The 12,463-nt window shown below is 38.9% G+C and overlaps 2 protein-coding genes across 3 annotated transcripts; both read right to left on the minus strand.

Annotated features, from left to right (window-relative positions):
* Nucleotides 1–248: 248 nt before the first annotated feature.
* LOC103990770 (prohibitin-1, mitochondrial) lies at nt 249–4,772 on the minus strand. 2 transcript variants are annotated; one of them, XM_009410031.3, is made up of 5 exons: nt 4,444–4,772; nt 3,478–3,594; nt 1,455–1,625; nt 1,125–1,208; nt 249–666 (listed from the first exon to the last, which is right to left on the minus strand). In XM_009410031.3, the coding sequence occupies exons 1-5, from the start codon at nt 4,612–4,614 to the stop codon at nt 466–468; spliced, it is 744 nt and encodes a 247-aa protein (XP_009408306.2). In that variant the 5' UTR covers nt 4,615–4,772; the 3' UTR covers nt 249–465. The 2 variants fall into 2 exon arrangements, with proteins under 2 accessions (XP_009408306.2, XP_009408304.2); XM_009410029.3 differs by having other exon boundaries at nt 1,125–1,337; nt 4,444–4,769.
* A 1,110-nt stretch (nt 4,773–5,882) lies between these two features.
* LOC135680087 (uncharacterized) lies at nt 5,883–6,653 on the minus strand. The gene is made up of 2 exons (XM_065194079.1): nt 6,419–6,653; nt 5,883–6,271 (listed from the first exon to the last, which is right to left on the minus strand). Exons 1-2 carry the CDS (start codon nt 6,651–6,653, stop codon nt 5,883–5,885), a joined length of 624 nt encoding a protein of 207 aa, XP_065050151.1.
* Nucleotides 6,654–12,463: the final 5,810 nt, after the last annotated feature.

Consider the following 12,463-nt stretch of genomic DNA (forward strand, 5'->3'; position numbering starts at 1 on the left):
CACCTCAAGGACCAATTGCTGCTGCACATAAATCAATAGTTGCAATTTTGAACAACAAAGGATCTAATTAAATGCTTCCAGACACAACAGCCTTCTTTTTTTCCCAGAAAATGGAACTAATTTATATCAAGAAAGAAGTCTCATACACCGATCACCACAGGAGATCAAAAGCTCCAACAATCTTCACCAAAAAAGTTATAATTGTTCATCCTAATAAAATTGACCAACCCACTGCATGGTTTCGTTCCTTAGAACTCCATAGAAAAATTAAGTAGCTCAAGGATTATCATAGATCCATGTTAAATGCCGCAACAAAAAAAAAAACATAAATGCACTACCATGCAAATTCCTTGACGGTAGATTTACAATTTCTACATGAAAATTCTGGTTTTCTGAAAATAGATAGGGTGTTGGACTTTCTCAGTACAAACATAAAGCATAAAGAAAACAGACAAATCAGGCTTCTCACTTCTTCAGCGTGGCTTCGCCATCGAAGTTGAGTTCATGAAGGTTAAGCAATAAATCATCAGACTGCAGGAAAACACGGTTTGACGAATTTGCGATTGTGTGAGCTATCTCCCTTGCAGACTCGATCTGTCGTAAAGCAAGGAACGCAGGGTTGTTTGCAATAGCTTGACCTATAAGCTGGGCACTCGTTGCCTCACCCTGTCAAGACGACGAAAATAAGATTCACATATTCTCCATAAATATCAGAATAAGCAGTTGCTTTTTATTTAGGCGTATAAACATAAGCAGTTTTCCAATACTTGTAGCGAAGTAAAGATGGTAATACAACATTGCCAGCATCAAGATGACACAGTTTCAGATAGCAAATAAAAGGATCAAATTTATCATCATAATGAGATTGTAGCTCATGGTCATACCCTAACTGCACAAAACAGATTTAACTTTTTAGCAGTCGGGAACGATGATGAGAAAGGCTCTGTAAATTTAGATTAAGAGTAGCTTGTTGACTAAATGTGGATGAAGGTAAAAAACTTCATTCTTCCATGAAAGCTATTCAAGTGTCCTGGATCTGTGTAGATATAGATAATATGTAGATAATATGCTGAAATCTCATGAGTACAAGGTAATGCTTGACTACCGTAAAACATTTTTCTCACCTGCGCTCTGATAATAGCACTTTTCTTATCTTGCTCTGCCTTGTCAACAATGAACTTAGCACGTTCAGCTTCTTGTGCAGCCACCTGTTTAGATTCGATTGCATTAGTAAACTCCTTCCCAAAGCTCAGGGTCGTTATGGACACATCATCCAGAACAATATTGAAGTTTCTGGCCCTTTCTGTCAATATCTTTCGAATTTCCCTACTTACAGCCTACAACAAAAGGTGGATTCTTCAAATTCATATGTATCAGTAGGTTGCATAGTTATCATTCCTTAATATGCTATCAACCAATAAATTATAATATGAACTTTTATTGTAACAGAAGACCTCTCTTTGTGTGATCAGTTGGCTAGCATTGTATTGTGCAACCACAGCCTTCAAGGTTTCATGAATAATGGATGGAAGGACCCTTTCATTGTAGTTTCCCCCAAGAGTTCGGTAGATTGTAGGTAGCTGATCTGGGACAGGTCTAGTAAGAACCCTAAGCCCAATATTAACCTGCATAAGATGCCATGTTTCAAACATTAGAATGCCAATGAACCAATGCATGTACCAAGTACCATCCAAAATCTGGAAATCAGTAATTGCATCTAGCAGAGTGAGATACTGCAATATACAACAACAAAATAAAAATTCAAAATGTCAATCATGCAACTATTGTCAGTTATCTGGTCTCAAGTGTCACAACAACAATGAGCTAATAATCCACATACATTAATCTGAGAGAAAAATGGAGTGTTAAACAATGACAAGTTATTCATAACAGATGAAATGCAAAATAACTCTAGATGTATTTCTCATGTATGAAACATCAAATAAATGACTAAATTCAATTTGGTATCTATCCCACATTGAAATAATTGTAAAGTTCTTTTTGTTGCTGCTTCCTGATGCAAGGAACAGCAAACTTACTGCCATTCAGCAAGGTTACATTCAAAGAGTAATCTGGGGGACAAAAAAGACACTACCAAATTCACATTGCTAGGGAAAAGCCAGCATGATCTTTAAGAATTGTTGGGCCAAAAATTGACATATTCCAGCTTCACTTGATACAATCTACCAGCCTAGCTCATCGAGGGATTATTATCCTAGATAATAATGGACTAAAGGTCATTCATTGCATGGGCAAGGTCTCGTAAAAGCCTAAAGCAGGTTACTTTTAATAACAGATATATATCCCATGATATAAATCTTGTTCTCTTCCTTTAAAATATTAATGGACTTGCAACCATCCAAAACACTCATCTGAAAAAGTATATCAGGGATACAAGTTGAATTAGAGTGCAAACTTGGGATGTGTTTAAAGTGAATACTCATGAACTATCCCAATGAAAGGGTTGGATGTTGGTTTACATTGGCCAAAAACCTAATACAAATCAAAATTGAATCTAACCTGCACCTAGTCTTCTCAACTCTGATTTGGCATATGAAGTACATACAATATACAGCATGAAAATTTATATCTTTGTTTACTACCATTCATATACCTAAAATTATTATCTCACAGATATATATAAGGCAAAGTAACCCAACTCGACCTATTTGACGATGAAACTGAACCCAACCATCCAATCTTTCCAACACAATCACCCTGATCTGTGCTGGTATCGACCAAGGACAATTTAGTCCTCCTGAACTTACACCAAAATTTAGTTAAAATCAGCAAGAACAAAATAAACTTGGTTAGAGTTGCCCTATTTTGGCTACTGACACATTCCCCATTCACTATAGCCATCACATTCACCATCTACCACCACTATCACAATGATTGTCGTCCACTGTTAAGGAAGACCACAAAAGTGTGGTGAGACAAAAAATAAAAGGATACGGTGTATAAAATATTATAGTCAGATATCTTAACTTATAGAATACAAAGATATAAGAATAATAATTAACATATATAATATTTTTATTTCTTAATGTTTTGTTATTTTTATGATTTATATATTTTTAAAATACTATATTAACCAAATCAAATCTCACCAATTCAAACCGATTGTTCCGGCTGATCCTAATCTTGTTATCCCGGGCTTCTGGGTAGTTCATCAAAAGCAGCAAATGCCATCGATCATGTAAGCAGATATATTTAGACATATTATTGACAGGAATCTAAGCCACTTCCCCTTTTGTAAAGTTCTTCTCCAAAACTTTGTAAACTTAAATGACATACTAGCATACAACCATGGATGGTTCCCTTGCAGACACATTGTAACATAAAGTCATGCAGATATTTCATAATGAAAATAAAGGAGACTGATATTTCTCACATTAGTTTATAATCCATAAATAGAGACACACTGGTTAAAAGTAATAGCTCCAACAAAAGTTTACTAAAGAAAAGGACAGGTACCATTTGAAGATCACGGCTCCCAGAAGTACTCTCCACAAGATGTGGGCGGGCACGAACATCATAAATGACAGGCCATTCAAACCAGGGAATCATCAAATGAGTTCCCTCAGGATAGACCTGTAGACAAGCCTATATTAATATACATCTAGGAAAGGGAATGAATTTCCAATAACGATAGTGCAGACAAAAGTCTTGTGAAAAAGATGTGAACATAATAAGTGGGTAATGTTCTGGACATTTTACCACAACTTATATTTCATTTTATAGCACATGGTTAGCAGCACTACTGCTCAAATTTTACAAACAAAACACACATATCAAACTTCACAAAAATGTGAGTTCAAAATAACACGGTATAACCAAATACAAACCATAAGTGCACCTAAAGGTACCCATACTTGTAACAGTCGAATGTTTCAGATTTACATAGTCTTCTTTGCTGACACGCCACTGAACATAGTCATCCTTATATTATTACTAACTTCAAATAGATGTTTACTTGCAAGGTTAGTCCAATTTTCCATAAAAACCAAATTACATGAGCTATATAGACTGCCTAACAGCCTGAAGCAATGATATAAAGATTTATTACGTGGGTGAACATACAGGACATTAGCTATTTGGGACAATTACCGGTTTACTAAGCATTGTCAATAGATTACACAGCAAACACGATTCCTTAGTAACCATCAAAGTGCTTGTGTCCCGAATGACGTAAACCTTAAAACAGCTAACTGATACAGTTGCCAACACACAGCAAGAACCAAAACGAACAAGTTCTGCGAGTCACCAGCTAAACCTCAAAAGATATAACCGTTGATTGAGGAGCCCAACATCTACATCAACAAAAGCATAAAGATGAAAGGAAAAAAAAAAAAAAGAGCATTTTTTAGCAATTAAACCATCAAAGTTTGCACAATAATCACATAAAAGGAAATTTCTGTATCTCCGATCGGGTGTCAGGACCTTGTCCTTGATGCCCACGATGCGATTGAAGACGATAGCGCGATGACCGCCATCCACGTTGTAAAGGCTGTTAAGAGCAGCGTAGACTGCGGTCCCTCCGATGAGCGCGACCTTCACGAGCGTCCCCACCGCCGAAGGCACACTCGGTCCCTTCACGTTCTTGAAGTTCATCGCTACCGCCCCGGACTACCCGAACCTTTCTCACTGCACTCCTCTTCTCCCTCAAAATCCCTTAAACCCTAGTAAAGAACACACACAGATTCGGCGGCGATCGGGTCGGGCAGCTGCTAGGGTTTTGGGCGGGTTTGGGTAGAACGGAGGACACCTGTGGTATTTTGATTGGGCTAGTGAGGCTTTCGAAAATAGAAAGACCGGTTGGTACATGTAACTTCCTTAAATTTACTATATGCCCCAACTGTCTCTCGCCACAAATGACAGTAGAGTGAAAGGCTAAATGGGACAAAGAAACCACCCGTGGCTGAGACAACAATTCATTGACATGGCATCGACGTGGCATCCAACATGACACGTACTACCCACGTGATGACCTCATTAAATATTAGAAATAGTATTTTTAAGCATGCTGTTTGTCCATATTGGCCTTATCGATCAGTCTTATTAACAGGAGGCGGTAGCGAAGGCAAATGATGCATTTATCGAGATATTTTGTGCCAATAAAGGAAATGTAGATTTTTTGTGCCAAATCTACAAGTGCAACACTTGGTGTTCCAATACGCAACATCTATCGAGAAGACTGAAAGGGATACCGGACTTACTTTTTGTTCTCTCGGCTGAGGGAAATGGTGGATTCCCCTCAGCTGCTTGCATGATTGATTGCGTGATGCCAAAGCAGTCCTCCGCAGAAGAAAGTGTAGATTGGACGACCAACATCGCCCGTGATCTCGCGTCCTTCACCTGCACACTTGCGTGTCTGCAGCCCTTCTTCCATTGCAGCAACCATGAGACAAGAAAAAGGAGGACGAGAAATGCTTAGATTCCTCGAAATATGGCTTCTAATCCATGCTCATTCTAGCTTTAGCTGAGATCATATGGAGTTGCATTGGGACTGTGCAATTTGGATATGGTTGCTCTCTACTCTCAAATGGAATATATTTCCTTTCGTTGTGTTCTTGTTGTCCAGCCAAGGAGACCGAGAGAGATGAATTCTTGTTGTCTCCTTCCTTTTTCTAAATAAGAAATCCTCGAAATATAGAAAAGAGCTAACCCATTTTGCTGAAATCTACAATGCTTTTATGTTTGCAGTTGCAGAACACCATAACAAAGTGGGGAAAAGTAGAGGGAATTATGACCCATTTACCTCTCAGTCTCTAGCAAAGAACATAGATATATATATATATATATATACTCGCACATTGTTTGGAACAAAGTACACATCAAGTCGGGTGGAGAAGAGCACAAGTCTCCAACTCGACCGTCCACTAGCCAGAGGTGGTGGTCCTCCTTGTTAGACTCCTTACCCAACCCCTTGTCCGCTTCACTCCTTCCACCTTACCTCCAAACCCAAAGTGGCATGTGCTTGCCTCATTGGACCGCTTCCAGATTCCCTGATGAAGAAGGCGGCCGATGTGCTTTCGCCACCTCGGGAACCCGCTGTGGTCTGACTGCTCCACCGTTGTCTTTACTTCCTTGGTTCCGTTGCCAATGGTGGTGGTGTCTGTTGAAACTTCAAAGCTCTTGTCTTTCTTGTTCTTCGATAACACTTGCCCTTCGTCCTCAAACTTAATCGATATGAACGAGTCTATCAAGACCCAAACCACGTTTAGATGCATGGCACTCTCCAAGATAACCACAAACATGAAGATGATCTCTAGGAATGGGAAGTTCTAGGTTGAACTACATCAGACCATCAGTCATGCAAGAATGATAAGAAGGTAAACTGCAGATCAGGACACTGATCTCATACATACATATATTAGCAGCCTAAACAATAGAGGAATGTGGATCGGAGTTTTACCTTCGAGGCTGGCAATGGGGCCTTCACGACCGGAGTGATCTTTGTTTGTGTGATGATGGGACTCGAGGAGATGGCCGAAAGAGCCCAAAACAAAGATCTTAGGAAGCGTGATGACTGGTTTCCTCTTCGGCACTCTCAAGTACCTCCTGCATAGAGGAAGATGACCTTGCTCGGAGGCCAAAACCAGGAGCTTCTCATTCAAGCAGAGAGCACAGATGCCTACGACAGCTTCCATGGGGTGGAAACAACAGCATGGCTTGTGTTCTCCACGGTCATTCATGTCTGTTGTCAGGGTAGAACAGTGAGAAAGGAGAGGAGAGGAGGCAAGTGCAAGAAACAACGAAGAAGATGATCACAAGTCATTCGAATGAATCTCAAATTTCAGATAATGAAAGCGAGGTGTTCTTTTCACTCCTTGATCGAATCCATGCCGCTCATCAGGCCTTCATGCGAATCTCAACAATGCCTGACGGAGCGCGTCCTGAGCCGTCCATGATTCTGTGATCCAGGCTCTTTCGACCGAACCTAAACCATATACCAACGCTACGGCCCAAAAGGCTTTCGGATGGGCCTCGATTGTTGACAACTATGGGCCGGTAATGAAACAGCCCGATCGGCCCATGTTTAAGTAACATGAATGAGCCCAATGCGATGCAACTGCCCATTGGGTTATTGATCGAATCAATGGATTACCAGTTCAAACCATAATAAGTATAATAAAATTATAAGAAAATTAAAATATAATTACATAATATGTCTTTTAAAATTATATTATATATATTAAAAAAATAATTATGAATAAAAAATAAGAATATTTTAATCTTTTTTAAAGCTCAAAGGATAGCGAATCGAACCGATATTTCCAATTTTGGTTGTATGTCTGATCGGTCGGTGCCTTATAACCATTTGTGTTAATGGTTGACTTCTGATCGGTCCGTCCCTTTCTTGGTTCAGTTTTACTGATTTATCTTTACCGGTCTCAGTAATTTGCAATCCAGAAATAGAAACTCCATGTCGGTGAACGGATCGAGTTCACAGACGTCGCTCTCTCTCTCTAAGAATTTTGGCCGATCAACCGTGACAAAGAAAAAAACAGTGTCCTGTCACGCGGGTCAACCCACGGAGTCAACCCCGCATTTCGACGAGTGTTGCTCCACCGTGCATCGTCCTCCCACCCTCACGCGTCATTCGTTGACTAGAGCGGCCGTCCACCGACTACTTGCCCTCGCCAACGACGAAGCCTTGTCCTGCGTCGCTGGTTTCGTTGGAGTTGACTCTGCCGACAGCAGGCCTCGTCTCATCTAACGTAAAACATTGACTTCATGGCCATCTATCTGTCCGTGTTCAGAGCATAGAGACGACAGAATGTGAGGAAGATAGAAATCATGATTCAGAGCAACTTGACGATCACAGGAAAGAAATCTTGAGTGGGTCTTTCGACCTGGTCAGTATCTGTAGGTTAATGGAATCCGCAGAGTGACTGACAGCAACGTCAAAAGTTATGGCGTCCATACCCTACCAAGAGAGCTCAGCCTCTCGCTGGTCCGAAACTGGAGAAGGAGCCCGAGTTGGGGAAAGCCACCTTTGAGCTCTATTCGTCAACTTGTAATGTTTGTTTCTGCTTGGTCAATCAGCTTCGGCTGTCAAGGTTGACAATGATCCTATTTAATTAGAGAAGATGTGACAATACTTTGGTCAATCAGTTTCAGCTCTCAGTCTTTTTTTTTCTAATCTCTTAATCCATCGTGGCCTATGTGATCCCATGAAAAGATAAAAAAATAAGAGAATGATCTAATTCTCCTTACATATTGATATCTCAGATCCGACGATGAAACGTTTGTAGATGATTTATTCTTTTGAACAATAAAAAAAGGTACGTATCGTAATATATTATTAAATCTAATTTTATTTGATTTTAATATTGATATAAATTTTTTTTTGCATAAAATAACATGATTATAAATTTGATGCTAATAGATAAATTATTAGATTTTATTTTTAAAGTATCGATCATTTGAATTGATTTATGTATTTTAATTTTGAAGTATAGAAATTAGAATTGAATGGTATGATCTCATTCGATTCGAAATTGTGATCTGATTTTTATTCTGATTGGAACCGAGATAAATTTGGAATCGGAGGATCGGCGGGCTCCACGGGAGAGGTAGATATAGAGGACGACGACAAATGTAGCGTCTGCATGGGAACAAGTGTCTCAAACTACGCTGCTAAATTCCACCACATGAACCATATGATAAGCGCTGTCCGGTCGTCTTCTCTCATCCTCCCATCCAACACAGAAGAGGACAAACCAACCTTAATATCTTCCATGGCCCACTTCATCTTTATCCACATCAAATCTGAGGTGCTCATCATGCATCTCGAACGCATCTGACACAGGCTTATCCTTCCTCTTCCTCCAACCTCTTCCAACCTGGTACTCACCTCTCTCTCTCTCTCTCTCTCTCATTCATGAAGCTTTGTGAAGGGGTTTGACCCCACATTGGATGAAGCCAAAATAGTACGACGGCGAGATATTTTTGCTTCTCTACTTATCCTTTGGGTGTCCTTTACATAACTATCCATGTGAAGTGTGTCAGTGGGTGCATGCAATTGTTTTGGTAGAATCGTTTGTTAGATATGACACATTCGCTAACGCAAGAGGCAAGATCGCATGGCCCCACATCCACATGATGGGAGTCATTTCGATGTAATATTTTCTTTCTTTCTTTCTTTCTTTAAATGATCTACCAATTTACTTACTTTCTTTCTATTTCCATCTTCCACAATCTATGTAAAACCGAGAGAGAGAGAGAGAGAGAGAGAGAGAAGAGAGAGAGTCTAAAAAATATATATCCTTGGATGGATGTTTAATTATTCTATTCTATCCCCCTTATTGTTATAGCATTGTTCTTAGAGTTTTTACGTGCCAAAGATTAATCATCTTATCATCTTGAGTCACCTAAAAGCCAACCTGCCCAATCTAGCCATAAGATTACAATCATCATCATCTAAAGCACATTTAACATGGTATTAATGCATGTATCAAGAGATCAGAAGTGTGCTCTCTCTCTCTCTCTCTTTTCCTTTTTCTCTAAAGAGAAATGGAGGCTGGTGAAGTCCAATCAAATTGTGGGGTTATTGATCTATACAAAATGTGAGTTCTCTCTTTTTAGTTTGATAAGGGAAATGGAGACTGTTGAAGTCTGACCAAATCATGCATGGAAGAAAACGTGGGGGAGTTATAATATTATATGAGTTGAGGAATGTTTGCTTGCTTGCTTCCAAATGGTTAGGTCCCACTAAATCCACTGTTTCAATGAACTTTAGCAAGTGGGACTTGTGAATTCTTTCTTTCTTATTGAAACATGGTATTTATTGAGAGAATGAGTTGACTTCTTTACCTTTTTTTATTTTTATTTTGTTATATCTATTTGTATTGCTTTTTTTAGTGGTGTTTGGAAGACCAGTAGATGAATCCAAAGGTAGCAAGTCTTAGGCAACAAGAACAACAGTGGGGGAATTGTGATGTTTCTGAGTGAAGACCTCAATGATGAGCAAATTATAGAGGACTCAATTTGGTGATTTGGCTGCAGGTAAAATGACAAGAAGACAGAGAATTTAGGAGACTGTAATGAGTGGGGGGACCTCAAGAAGATGAGAACATGATGCACATCTAACTTGGGTTGGAATAGACAACAGATCTGTGTTACAGTTCATCTGGTCAGGAAGGCGTTGGATTTCTACTGTGATCTAATGCTGATGGATTTGTCTTTTAGCATGTCACAGATCATTCAGGTTCTCACCGTCAAGCAAGACACAACACATGTCATGAGGGAAGGAATAAGAAAGCTGAAAATTATGTCTGATGATCTGTTTTTTATTAAAGTTTTGACTAATTATACTGATAATATTTTTAACTATTTATTTTGTTTGTAGATGTAAAGATGCAATAAAAATACTCGTTCCTTAATTATTATACATGTTAAAAATGTAAGAAGATATCATAATTGGAAGACTGATTTATTACAATTTTGACTTAATATATTGTCTTTTCTTTACCAAAAAGAAAAATAAAACTATTACATGCCAACGTGGTAAACTAATAATCTTTGAGTTGGCAATCTCAACAATAAACACATCTTGTATATACTTTTATTTCTCTGAAAAACAAAACATACAATATTTTCTTTAATATGTTTGATACAACCTATTGGTTGGGGTACATGTCTAGCATACGATTAAAATAAAATTAGGTTATTTTTATGAAAAAATATATATATTATTTATTGTTTTTTTCAAAAGGTTTATCTATTTTTATTTTTTCTATAGTATCCCTTATTTTCTATAATCTTATGAATTTCATTTCCTTCTCTTCTCCGCCTATCGCTTTTGTCGCCTTTGCCCAATCGACATAGTCTATCTTTCCCCGCCTATTGTTATTGCCTCATGCTCCTATTGTAAGGTCTTGTCATCTTTGTATGATGTCCTTCTTCACTTGTCGTCGTAAGGCCTCACCCATCGTGCCCCTCACCTCCACCTCTATGCATTCTTCCTCACTACGACCCACCTACAATGTCTCTCCTTTCTATCATGACTCCCTTCTATGATGCTCAAGCAATTGTCGTCCTCTATAGGGCCGTTGCTCCTTGTGCCATTGCCAACAATAAGTTGTTTCTTATAACAAGACCAAAGATTGTAGTAGAATAGTGACACGACAAGGGCCAATGGTTGCTCGAGCGTATCTTTGTATGATGTCCTTGTTCATTTGTCATCGTAAGGCCTCACCCATCGTGCCCCTCACCTCCATCTCTATGCATTCTTCTTCACTATGACCCACCCATCTATAATGCCTCTCCTTTCCATCATGACTCCCTTCTATGATGCTCGAACAATCGTCGTCCTCAATAGGGCCATTGCCTCTTGTGCCATTGCCAACAACAGTTGTTTCTTATGATAGGACCAAAGATCGTAATAGAATAGTAACACGACAAGGGCCAATGGTCACTTGAGCGCCATCTTTGTATGATGTCCTTCTTCACTTGTTGTCGTAAGGCCTCACCAATCGTGCCCCTCACTTCCACCTCTATGCATTATTCCTCACTACGAACCACCTATAATGCCTCTTCTTTCTATTATGACTTCCTTCTATGATGCCGAGCAACCATCATCCTCAATAGGGTTGTTGCCCCTTGTGCCATTGCCAACAACCAGTTATTTCTTATGATAGGACCAAAGACCATAGTAGGATAGTGACACGATAAGGACCAATGACCACTCCAACGTCACGAAAAAGAGTCACGATGGGAAGGAGAGCCATCGTAAATGGGTCACGATGAGAAAAAGGTGAGGCCTGTCGACAACAAGAAGGGGAGGGTATTGCACAAAGGCGATTGAGGCTCATAGTGGGAGCAAGGGGCAAAGATGATGATCGAGAAAGGACATATAATATCGATAGGGTGAATATAATGAGCAAAAAAGAAAATGGAAGGACGTTTACAAGATTACAACAAATAAGAGTATTGTCTAAGAAAAACAAAAACATGAGATGCCTTTCGGAAAAAAAAATCGAAAAATAATTTTTTTTCAAAAAAATCATCTTATGAAATTTATAGAATATATATTTTAAAAAAATATTAAAGATATTAAATCATGCTTAACCAGTGGTCAAGATCTAACACGCATGGACTTAAATTTGATACTTATCATTTGTGCAACAATATACTAATGTCATAACAGAGATTAAATGGTATAATTTTTATGTATATACACAATTAAGTGCTCAATAGTTGACATATTCTCATGGTTAAGGGATATGTAGAGCACGTATTTTAACATAAAAAAAATAAACAATAAAATGCACTAAAATGGTGAGTGGGAAAAAACATGAGAGGCAATCATACACGGTGGTGATTCTGCCATGTCACCCATCTTTAGAAAGAAACAGCCTTTTTTTATGTTTTATACACAGTTTGGTAAAAACCCACAAAATGCCGATTTTTTTTATGTCGGCCGCAAGACTTCACTTCTCTCTCTCCGTCGCCT

The sequence above is a fragment of the Musa acuminata genome, chromosome BXJ1-7 (assembly GCF_036884655.1).
Source record: "Musa acuminata AAA Group cultivar baxijiao chromosome BXJ1-7, Cavendish_Baxijiao_AAA, whole genome shotgun sequence".
NCBI classification, from domain to species: Eukaryota; Viridiplantae; Streptophyta; class Magnoliopsida; order Zingiberales; family Musaceae; genus Musa; species Musa acuminata.

Bases quoted from the DNA above. Each gene is read 5' to 3' on its own strand.
- LOC103990770 (XM_009410029.3), bottom strand. From the start codon at position 4,614: ATGAACTTCAAGAACGTGAAGGGACCGAGTGTGCCTTCGGCGGTGGGG. The intron at 3,595-4,443 runs GTCCTGACACCC...GCTTGTCTACAG, and splicing joins TCGTGGGCATCAAGGACAAG to GTCTATCCTGAGGGAACTCA. The intron at 667-1,124 runs GTGAGAAAAATG...TCGTCTTGACAG, and splicing joins GTGCTATTATCAGAGCGCAG to GGTGAGGCAACGAGTGCCCA.
- LOC135680087 (XM_065194079.1), bottom strand. From the start codon at position 6,653: ATGGAAGCTGTCGTAGGCATCTGTGCTCTCTGCTTGAATGAGAAGCTC. The intron at 6,272-6,418 runs GTAAAACTCCGA...TCCCATTCCTAG, and splicing joins CCCCATTGCCAGCCTCGAAG to AGATCATCTTCATGTTTGTG.